The following is a 12502-nucleotide window of genomic DNA, read 5'->3' as shown; positions in this document are numbered from 1 at the left end:
TTTCTTATCTTTAATTCTCAATAAAAGCAATGATCAACTTGTTGATTTGCCTTTATGAAGTGAACCTACGGGCTGTCCTTTTACAAGCAGTTGCAACTTCTTGTTTCATTTATGATGACTGTCAATACTGACATGATCAGTTCAGTAAGTGAGTCACCCTAGCTGTTCACAGAATACAGATAATACACTGAGTGCCAATGGTTATATTATTAATGTTTGTGGATGGGCTAAGATCTCTGTATTTCTTAGCATTCTGTGCTCCAAATACTGTGGAAACAGAAGAGGGCTGCAAAGGACTGAAGGTCCTCAGATTTTCATGTTTCATGGGTCCCCATGATCAAAACCTCTTCACCAAGTCTCCCGCTTTTGGGCAAAGACACACTCTGAACTTAGTTAAGCTTATATGTGGATTTCAGACACAATCTGTCACTAGCCCAGACTTAAAAATTCTCCAGGCAGGTAAAACCTGCCAGTGCTTGTTTTCCACCTGTATAAAAAGCCTTTAAAAACCCAGGGTAAGCATTAGGCCATAATGAGAAATCAAAGTAATAGTTCTGTGGAAAATACACAGGGACAGGGACTGAACCTCTGATTTCTTTGGTGCAGGGAACTCCTGGGTAAAGAAGCTTCCTTTACCAAAGCAGGTTGGCACCTTCTCTACAATTATAACACTGCCTAGAGAACCTAAGGGTCACAGAGCCACTACATGTCAGGGGTAGAATCCAAACCTGGGTCTTTGTATACAGCTGGAAACATAATCCTTTTATTCCCATTCACTGTGTGGCTTATATTAAGCATGCTATTTTTAAAAATTAAATTTTCCCTTTCTGGTGTTCAATTAACAAGCATTCATTTTTCTCTTCCTTCCCTACTGGGGAAAAAAAAAAGAAAAAAAAGCCCTTGTAACAAACATGCACAGGTGAACAGAACGGCTTCCCTCCTTGGCCACATCCAAACACGTTTCTCTCTCCTGCCTCTGCTGCTCATTGTCTCTCTCTCAGGAAGTGGGAACCAGGTTTCACTGTCTCTCCTCCAGAGCCAGGATTCACCACCATGTTGATCAGCGCTGTTAGATCGTTCAGAACAGTTTGCTTTTAGAGTATTGTTGTAACAGTGTACGCTGTTCTCCTGGTTCTACTTATTTCACTCTGTGTCCACGTCTCACCAGGTTTCTCTAGAACCATGCTTTCCTCAGTGTTTCTTACATCACAATCATATTTCATTACATTTAAGCTACCATTTGCTTAGCCATTCCCACGTGATGGACTCTCCCTTAGCTTTCAGTTTTTTGCCAACACAAAAAGAGCTACTTTAAACATTCTTGTACATATGGGATCTCTTTCTTTGATTTCTTTTGGGCCTAGTGGTAGTATTGCTGGGTGACAGAATATATACAGAGTTTGGTAACTTTCTGGGTATGGTTCCAAATTGCTTTCCAAAATGGCTGAATCAATTTACAACTCCATCAACAGTGCAATAATGTACCTGCTTTTCTGAAGCCTCTCTAACATTTATCTATGCCAACAGGATAGGTGCAGGACGGAACCTATGAGTGCCTTTAACTTTAATTTCTCTATTCATTAGTGATTTGGAGCATTTTATCATTTAGATTTCTTCTCTTAAAAAAAGATGTTACTTTCTAACAATATAAACAACGGTTCCATATAAGGCTATGCTTTACTGGTAAATTGCAACTAGTCTGAAGCAACCTGTTTAGTACAGGAACCAAATGTTTAGTATTACATCTGACAAAATATTCTTTTGGGAAATATGAAACAAATCAGTTCCTGACATGACATTTTTGTTCAAATGATTACATGTACTAGCACTGCAAAGCAGCTACAGTAATTTTTTTAGTGCTGGATAAACCTCACCCCAATTAAAACCCCCCTCCAAATAATATGAAAGGGGCAAGGTGCATTAAAGTTATATTAAGTTCACGAAAACTGTATATGTTTAACAGTAGCGCAAAGAACTTAAGATACTCAAGTAAGTAAAATAGCTAAAAAGGTAGAAAAACAATCCCAATGAAACCATCTGCCATTTAAAATTAGTGTACAAAGAAATTTAAGTATATTAACAATTTTGAAACATGATGTTTGTATAACGCATATTTACACATAATAATTATACTATATATAGTATATTATATGCATTAAATTTTATGTGTATGTGTGTATATCAGTTAAGATATTCCTTGATAAAAAATGGCTTAAAAATTAGAAACAACTAACCTACTTTTTAGAATTCTACATGAAACAACTACCTACATTACTTCTTTGTTTCGTCTAGGTCCTTCAAAAGGGCGGAAGGGTAGTGACCCTGTTGCAGCATGGTAAAATGTTACTCCAATGCTCCAAAGATCAACTGTTGCACCATATTTCTTCTGATGATCTTTCCTTAGCACTGCTCGTTCATACATATCAGGATGCTGAGAGAAAAATGTGAAAATACAGGTGAGACACATGGCAATCTGTATCTCACAGACAAAAATTTTCTGTGGACTCATACAAAGGATCATCAAATATATTCACAAGTTAGTTACAGGTATCCACATACATATAATATGCTACAGGTATATGACAAATACATACTATACACTGTTGGTATTCCTAGACATACTATGTACAAAGGGAATCAAAAACCAGACAGCTAGTCTGTTCGAGGCACTAAGAATACCAAGATAAAAATAGTCCTTGATCTCAAATAGGTTTACAATCCCCTTGGGAATACAGCATGTACACAGGTTAAATAACCCCAAGGTAATCTGAGGGGGCAGAGAACACTAACGGGAGATTCAGGATGGTTTCATGAAGGTGGCACCTCAGCTGAAAATAAGAACACTGAAACAGATGACAAGAGAGTAGAACATTTTGGATGTGAGGACTACCTTGATCAAAAGCATAGATAAAGAAGATGGAATACCGAGTCTGGAGAATAACTGGTCATCTAGCAGTGCTGAAATCTGGAGTATGAAAGTGAGTTTTTAAAATAAGCTGCAAAAGAAAGTAGGAGCTGGACTTTAGAAAGACTTAAAAACATGCCTGATCATTTGTATTTTATCTTAAGAGAGAACCAGCTTTTTGAGTCGAGGTCAGGCCTGGTCAGACACACTGTGACATGTTAAGGTAAAACAGAATTAACAAATCTAAAAAAGGCTATTTAGATAATAGCTAAATGATAAAATGTACATAAAAGAAATCTGCCCTTTTATGTTTCAAGCTATAGTTATCAGATGCAGCAAGGTGAACAATTAAAAAAAATTAATTCTTTGGAGGCACATGGGAAACTAACAACCTACCCAAATTTTTTTATCATTTATTAAACCTATTTACTCTCAATTTTGATAATCTGACTTGTGTTTTCCTCTACAACATCCTCATTATGATCCTGGAGGAAGAGTATAAGCTTGACTAGGTCCTACAAAGTGGGCAAGTTCAAGTACATGTTCCAGGATATCATCCAAGGACCGTGCTGAGAGGCAATGTGGTACAGTGGCAAAAGCACTGGTGCTGGAGTCAGAGGACCTGGGTTCAAATTTAGCCTTTCATTTACTACCTATGTAACTGGGCAAAACACTTAACCTCTCTGGCCCTCAGTGTCTTCAACTGCAAAATGAAGGAGTATGATTAGATAACTACTAAGGTCCCTTCCAGCCCTAAACCTATCAATCTTTATGAGCCAATGACTAGCTAAGTTTGGAGAAGTTCAGCATCACTAGGTTAGGCACAGGATGATACACTTTTCAGTTAAACTGAGAAGGTTCTCAACCAAATTATGGCCACATTTATAATCTGAGTCAATGGAAGAAATACCCACGTGAGCGGAACCAGGCAGAGGTCAAGTGAAGTTAAATAGTTTCTAACTTCATAAAGAAAAAATTTGGGGTTTTCAGCTATTCAGTACTGATCAAGGTCTTTTCGGTGTGGCTTTGCTTATTTACTATGTTTCCAGAAAATATCCTCTCATATTCAAATATTAGTCTGAAATGAATAAAAATTTTGGTTTGACAGTGTTTTCAGGGTCTATGCTAAGGATCATCTGAAAGGTAAAGATCACCTTGGTAAATTTCTTGGTAAATTCCCCCGGATGAGGACCAAGACTAACTTACTTTATAATGAATTCTTCTCCATAGCAAATGTTTTAGGTAGGGTGTGCCGGTGCATAAACAGCTCTTATCACAAACTGAATACTTTATTAAGATAGTTAAGGTAATTGAGGACAGAGACTAAACATCTAATGATAGCTGGGTTTTTTTAAACAGCAAAAATATAAGTTCTATATAGCTAACAAGGGCATCAATAGTGCTAAAAATCAGAGGACTCTTACAAACCTAGATTTAACTTTTTATCTTTCAAATGACTATGCACTCATAAGAGATAAGACCCCACACACACATCTACTGTAACCACAGTAGAAGACAATTTATGGATAACGAACCTCCTTTCCCCACCAATCCACTGCGGATTCATTCTCCCAGTTGATGAATTATGTTTTAGATCAATTTCTTCAGCCAACTACAATTATGATGAATAGCTTACCAAATATTCTTCTGTGCCATACAAAGAAACAAATTGCTCATCATCTTCTAATACTCTAGCAGCACCAAAATCTGTCAGTTTGTAAACAGACTGTCCATCTTCCCCTATAACACGCATGATATTGCCCGGCTTGATGTCACGGTGCACTATTCCATTTTCTCGGAGGTGATTCATTCCACCCACTTCAGCACCAAATGTAAAACAAAACAAAGACGATTGTATAACAATCTGTAAATTCTGTGTGTGGGTATATTTAATTTATACATGATCATTCAATATTAAAATCCATTAAAACCAAAGTTTTCCCAGTATTTCAAGCCAGGACAAAGATAATGAGTGCTATTTTTTTTTTTAATAACATCTTGTGCTTTCCTGAGGGTTATAATATGATCTTGACCAATTAACTCTGGGTGTGATTCAACTGTCTTGAGTATGGGAAGAAAAAACAGCAGAGCAGAATAAAGCATATTTTAATAGCATAGCATTATTCCAGGGAAATATGTGATAAAAAATATGCCTAAACCTAAGAACTGGAGGTCTCCTTCCTAGGGTTACAATTTCTAACCCTAGTCTTACATATCTCTTAAGTGTTCAAAAGCTCTCTATAAATGACATGAAACTGTTAAGACAGTAGAATATCAGAACCAAATTATCCCTTCTACATCACAGAGGTTAAGGGTACAATGCCCCCATGATCTAGGAAATTTGTGTAAAATTTTTTGGCCCTCCCTTCTGATATATATCAGAGAAGAAGTCTGAGTTTTTTCTTTCTCCCTTGTGGGGTGTTTACAGTATTTTATTGTAAAATTTGGGTTGATATACAATAATATACATATATTTTATGCATTTCTGAGTTTCTAAACTTTTTCTGTGTTGTCTGCTGGCCTTCGCATGGCATCTGTGGCTTCTGCAAAACTCCCCAAAATTTACCATTTAATTTCTTATGCTAATCTGCTATATATCGAAATTGTGATGGAGAAAGTCACAATGTGGAAGGGATAACATACTATCACTGGGAACCTATTTGCCCTACAATCAATCAATCAAAAAACATTTATTAAGCACCAATTATATCCCAGGTACTTTGCTGGGGATACAAATACAAAAAAGTGGAACAATTCCTACTCTCAAGGAACTTACATTTGATCAGAAAAGGCAACATTATATATGTGTGTGTGTGTGTGTGTGTGTGTGTGTGTGTGTGTGTGTCTGTGTGTCTGTGTGTCTGTGTACGTACAAAATAAATTTTAAAAATACAAGATATTTAGGACAGGAAGATGCCAGCAGGTGGACAGGATCAGGAATAATAAGTAATTCTGTGCCCAGCACTACTCTAAAAATGATCTAAGATTATGAATGGAAGAGATAGAAGAATATCCAAATCTGAAAGGAATTAAGATTAAATTTTAAAAACTGATTCAACATACCCACATCTCTCAACACAATTAAAAACTCCGATTCTGGTAGTCCATAGGCATTAGATGGTTCTTCTAAGACAGTATATAAACTACCACATGGGCAAAATTCCATAACGAGTACTTTATGTCTTGTGGTTGTCTAAGAAAAACAAATAACCAACGGGTGAGACACAGTACAAGAGCATAAAACACAGTAACTTTATTCACATTCCCAGGACTCATTGCAATAATTTGTAAGAAGGGACTTTCCTATAGTAACTCTGGCACTTACTTCTACTTAAGATCTTCTAAAATTCTACTGAACAGGGAAGCTGAACTGCTAAAAACAAGGACTAAATTCAGGGATAATCATCACTTTTAAAATTTCATAAATGGTTTCCCCATATTATAACTCTTAATAAATAGTACCTAAAATGGTATATTATTACAAAGAAAACAATTTTTAACAGAAAACATTTAAGTTTAAATACTCTTATTTACAAATACACCTGCTCCAAGGATGGAACCATACCCTGAAACTGACTGGCCAGTACAAGTGCTGAAGAGCCCCCATCTGTTTGGCCAGAGTCTAGCCTGCCCAGTGCTGCTACAGTGATGATCAATGTTAAAAGGGAATTTTGCTTTCTTGTCTTCTAACATTTTTAAAATTTTCATTGCTCCTAAAAGCACACAGTATAGAATATAGCCATAAAATACCTGTCACAGAATCAGAGATTTTTAACTTAAAGCTACCTTAGAGATATCATTTTACAGATGGAATAACTGAGGTCCATAAAGTTTCAGTGACTTGCCTAACGTCACATAGTTAGCAAGTGGCAGAGCTGAGACCTGAATCCAGGCCTCTGACTCCAAATCCAGTGCTCTTTGAACTGTAAGGTGCTGCTAGCACTTGTATAAATGCATGCAGAATTGGGCAGCTAGGTGGTGCAGTGGATAGAGCACCGGCCTTGAAGTTAGGAGGATCTGAGTTCAAACCCAGCCTCAGACTAAACACTTGACACTTACTAGCTGTGTGACCCTGGGCAAGTCACTTAACCCCAATTGCCTAAAAAATAAATAAATGCAGAAAATTTAGGGTAGGTAAAAGTTTGTGAACAAAAATTAATCTTGTCTCTGCAAGAAATTACAAACACTTTACCAGCATGCAATGCTGTTCTTACTCACATAAGGTTTTACTCATTAACATAATAAATACAATAAATGAAACCACTGCTCTGTACTATACATCTGTTTTCTCTGTCATGCTATTTACAAGGCTGCACTAAGATTGCTGCCATTTCTAAAACTTTTAATTCTATCTAAAGGCATGTCCTGATTTCTGGTTAAGTTGGAGATGTGAAAAGGCACAGACGATATCTATCTCTCTCTCCCCCCATCTCCCTTACAGAACAATAAAAAGTAATCCAAGTTCCCCATCCCATTTAGACCTTCAAGTGCACACACAAACACACATGCAGGTACAGCTTTGTGAGAGTGGGCTTATGCCAGTGAAGCATTAAAATAGGTGTGTAGCAAGTCTGAAGCAAGCAGATATTCCAAATGAGGATGCCCCAGGAGGATTCAGAAGTATTAACTCTGATAATATGGGCTTGAAGACAGATCCCAGTCTTGTTAGAACAGAACCTGTGGACAGAGCCTTCCCCCATAGGTAAGGCAGAACCCACCTGGACAATCAGAGCACTGCAAGTCAAAGCAGGGTCAAATCAGACTCTGGACATCTGTGCCAGTGAGCTGCGAAGGAGTGGGCCTAAATTCCACACAATTTCCAACATTAGGATGTGGGCTGTCGGGACTATTAGAGGGGGTAGAATCAACCTCTGATTAAGAAGTGTGTAAAAAACAGGAGACAAAGTTAGGTCAAACTTAACAGCCAAAGCTGACCCCCAGTAGAAGCCAGGGATTAAGGCAAAGAGTGGGTTCTACTACCAGCCGTCCCATCCAGAAAGACAGTGGCAGTGAATTACAGACTACAAAGGGGGACAGGTCCAAAGAGTGTCTATTTAATCCACCTAAGAATATCAGAATGGGTAGACCCTGGTCCTGGCACAAAGCTCCTACATATCAACTAAGGTTGGAAACATGAATAAACCAAACACAATGAAGAAATGCTCTGTGTTAAGAGAAACCCAAGAGCAAAATCCAGAAGAAGAAAGTAACTACACAACAAGTACAAGCACACTCAGAATCTAAGTTGGATACGACAGATGTTCGGTGATTACCAATGGGAAAAGAAAGGAACACAGACACATCATCTGTGCAGGGTATCTTTACAAAAATTAATCTTGTGCTAAAGCATAAAATCATCATAAACAAATGCAGAAATGCAGAAATATTAAAATAATCTTTACTGACCACAATGCAGTAAAAAGTATAACCAAGAAAGGAAATTTGAAGAAAGGATTCACACTTATATGTACACAAAATAATTTAATCCTAAGGAACTGGTGGGTCTGAGAACAAAGAGAAACAAGACATAACTCTGCCAAAGATGAGACAACATACCAAACTACTGAGATGCAGCCAGAGCCATATGTATGGGAAAATTTAAATCTTTACGCGCTTTCATCAAGAAGGAAAGAAAAGATCAATAAATCAGGCATGAAACTAAAAATCAAACAAAACAAAATTGGAAAAGCAACAATAACAACAAAAACTAAACACAAGAATAGATATTCTGAAATTCAAATATGAGGTACAGAGAACTGAAAAAAATGTTTTTAAAGAAAATTAATAAATTAATCAAGTTTGATTAAAAAAGAGGAAAATCAAATTGCAATATCAAAAATGAAAAAGGAAAATTCACAACAGATGAAGAGCAAAGGAAATTATTATAAACTCAGAAAACAACTTAAATGAATATCCACAAAAATATAAAAAACAGACTAACAGAACAAAGAGACCTTAACCCAATTTCAGAAAAAGAAACTAAATAAGGTATAAAGGAATTTCCATATAAAACATCTCTAGCACAAGATGGATTTACCAGTGAACTGATGTAAAAAATGGCTGATGTGGAAAAACAGTTCAAGGATAGAAAATTTAAGAACCATTCAACTCCCCCAAAACCATGACTTTAAAAAGCCTGGATATACTCTACTTTAAGAAATCATAAATGAAAACTGCTCAAATCTGTCCACAGAACAAAGCAAAGACAGAAAGAATCCGTCATTACCTTCTGAAAGGATCCCCAACTGAAAAAGTCCCAGGAAGATCATAACTCAAATCCTGAGCTTCCATATCAAACAAAAAATATTGCAAGTAGCCAGAAAGAAATATATTAAGTACCAATGAACTATGGTCAGGATCACACAAGATCTAGTAGCTTCTACTACAAACAAGGGAAGAACTTAGAAAATTATACCAAAAGGCAAAGGAAGAAAAAAAGGCTTACAACCAAGGCTGAGTATAATCTTAAATATGGACTTTTAATGGAAAAGAGAACTTCTCATTATTTCTGATGAAAAGACCAGAGCTGATTCAGAATTCTCACATGCAAACACAAAAGCCCAAAGAAAACTAGTAAGGTAAATGGATTTGAGAAACTGGAATAAGCTGTAGAATGTATAGTGCTAACATTTTAGTAAAGAAAAAGAAACAAGTGTCCCTTCAGAACCTTAATGTCTTCAAAGGTACTGAGGGAATGAAATAAGAAAAACAGAAATCCTGAGAGGAAAGAGAAGGAAGAGCAAGATTGTAGAAAGGAGGAAAGGTAATGGAATGACTTCTCATAATTGAGGGCCGTGAGAAGGGAGGAAGGGACGGAGGGGTGGGCATCAGATGAACTTCACTATTATCTGAAATGGATAAAGGAGGGTTGAACAGACACAGAGTTTGGTGAAAGAATCCATCAAACTCAATAAGCAAACAAGAGATGGGGAGGAGTTAGGAGGCTAGGGAGAGGGAATGGTTATAAACAAAACAAAGTTCTTAATCTTCAAAGGGTAGTAAAAGAGCAAAAAGAAAGAGAAAGGAAAAGAAACAGAATCTAAGGGAATGCCTTAGACTGCCTCTCAGACAACTGAGGAGTAGCTGAATAAACTGTGACATATGACCAGAATGGAATATTACTGTATTGCACAAAATGATGAAGGCAGACTCAAGAGAACTCCGATTAGTGTAAATTGAACAGAAACAGAAGAATCCATACATTGATTACAATACTGTAAAAGAAAACACTGAAAAACTGAACAATTATGATCAAGACAATGACCACTTTTGATTCCAGAAGACTGATGAGGACGCACTTCTTGGCAGAGGGGTGACACACTACAGATGCACAATGAGGTATATGTTTTCAAGCAAGCTGTGAAATACTTAAGAACCAAGATCAATAAAATGGCCACGACTCCACAAGACTGATGAAGTTTTCCACTTCTTGCACAAAAGGTGAAGGACGAGAGGCACAGCATGAGACATATATTTTCAGACACAGCCAATGATTGGATTTTTTTTTCAAACTGCAATTGTTACAAAGAGGACTTTTATTTAGGGTTAGAGGAGAAGAAAGAATATATTAAAGGAGAGTAATGATATCCCCAAAGAGAGAAGATAAGAAAAGAGTATTAATCAAACATGAAAAACAAAAACAAAGCAACAATAAAAAATACACAGAGGAGAGCAGACAGAAGTTTTGAAGGGGATCTAGACAGGCAGGTCAATGTTGTATTTACTGCTTAACTGAAATGGGAAAGCATAAAGCAATTCAGCAGGGAAGCTCAGCAACTGGGTATCACTCCATTTTGGTTTTGCCCAATTCTTTGTGAGATGTTTCTCTTTGAGGGGGCAGAGAGGTTTTTCTACCCTGTTACTTGGAAAAAATCATTTTAACAACATTATCATGCATCTTCTCTATTCCAAAGAGTCTTTGAATGAATAAATAATGTTACTCTATTGCAATATCTGACTTTATAAGCACATAGAAGCAACAAGAAGAAAAAGGCTAAGTATAGATTTCGAAACTATGTACCTTCCCTATTATTCCTCTAATGTCTTCTAAGTCTTCAGGTACCTAAATCAGATTAGATTTAATTGTGTTTCACACACACACATACACATATCCACCCCACACACACCCCTAAAGATACTTTAAAACAGAGCCATGCTTTCCTATACAATCCTTTTTCTGTTCTTTGTATAAAGAACTGGTCATGTTTGTTGATGTCTGACAAGTTCATAATAATAAAAAATGTTTTTAAAATTTTCTTCATTTCTGTTACTGTTTCCTTTTAATAAGTCCCATTCCTCTTGTCTCACCTCCAAATTTTGTCCTTCTCTTTTCCTCTCCACTGGCTTCTTGTACTTGACTGACTTTCCTCTATACTTTATTTATATGTGTATTTAGCTATGTTCCTCCCAGTACTATACCATATATCTAGAATTCTAACTTCTGTCACTTACTGTCTATTTTTAGGAGATTTTTTTCCTGATTGCCTTTCTATAAGGGTCCTTTATTCATTTAAACTCCTGTTAGCAATGTGGTACAGTGGAAAGAGCTTTGGGTTAGAAGGCAGAAGACTAGATTCTGCCCCTTATAAGCTCTGTGACCTTGGGCAGTCATCTACCCTTTCTGAAACTTGGGCTCTTCATCTGTCAATTGGGGATAACAATACCTGCCTCCAAAGACTGCTGTGAGGATCAAATGAAATCACTATGTGAACCGTAAAACACTCCAGAAATATAAAATAGTACTAAATTCCAAAAAAAATTACATCTATACCTAATAATACCTAGAACCTACATAACTACGACAAACATAAGATATGGTTGATTAAAATACAACAAATACTTACCTCCTCTTCAATAGCAAACAATTTGACAATATTCTTGTGGTTTAATTTTTTTAAGACTTCAAATTCTCTCATCTGAACATCCACAGGACGAAGGAAACTTATGCTATTAAATACCTTGACCGCAAATAAATCACCAGTTTTCTAAAGAGAAAAATATCTAATTAAATATATTATACAGAAAATTAAAATTACAAATACGTCTTTATAAATTATTTGGTACAATCTGGTACAAAGGCTACTTACATTTAAACAAAAGTATAACAACTATGTCACATAAACATTTTCAGTTTCCATTATAACTATCATAGCTTAGAAAGTACTTAATCTACACACAAGAAAGACTGAACAAAATCTACTTTTAAATGTGACATATGCTTAATATAATTAAGAACACCATGTAGCTAAAGTGGGTTACTAATAGCTTTTGTACCAGTAGAAACTTCATGCTATGACTTCAGAAACAACAGATACTATTTTGAGTACCTAAATATTTAAATTAATACACAATGAAACTTTGCACATAAAACTCAATCAATATAAAAAATGATGGTAATGGACTACTACTGTATAGTAAGAAACAATGATTATAATGAATACAGAGAAGCACAGGAAAATTTATATGAATTGATATAGAGTAGCATAACAAAAATCAGCAAAACAACAAACACAATAACTACAAAAATGTAAATGGAAAAATTAATGACAAAATAACTGAAACAGAATGTCATATGATTATGATGATCAACCTGGCCCT

General features: G+C 36.1%; 1 protein-coding gene across 1 annotated transcript in view; it reads right to left on the bottom strand.

Annotated features, from left to right (window-relative positions):
* TBK1 (TANK binding kinase 1) overlaps window positions 1-12502 on the bottom strand; it is a 52396-nt gene that overhangs the window by 26477 nt on the left and 13417 nt on the right. The window contains exons 4-7 of the mRNA XM_078146131.1: window positions 11749-11889; window positions 5969-6098; window positions 4542-4723; window positions 2271-2431 (exon numbers count right to left, since the gene is read on the bottom strand). Coding sequence (XP_078002257.1) covers window positions 2271-2431; window positions 4542-4723; window positions 5969-6098; window positions 11749-11889 — 614 coding nt within the window. The remainder of the gene's footprint in view (window positions 1-2270; window positions 2432-4541; window positions 4724-5968; window positions 6099-11748; window positions 11890-12502) is intronic.

Source organism: Phascolarctos cinereus, unplaced genomic scaffold, assembly GCF_003287225.1.
Source record: "Phascolarctos cinereus isolate Bilbo 61053 unplaced genomic scaffold, phaCin_HiC Scaffold_1;HRSCAF=81, whole genome shotgun sequence".
Taxonomy (NCBI): Eukaryota; Metazoa; Chordata; class Mammalia; order Diprotodontia; family Phascolarctidae; genus Phascolarctos; species Phascolarctos cinereus.
The sequence above is the reverse complement of the archived record's forward strand: the minus strand, read 5'-3'. Positions and strand labels throughout refer to the sequence as shown.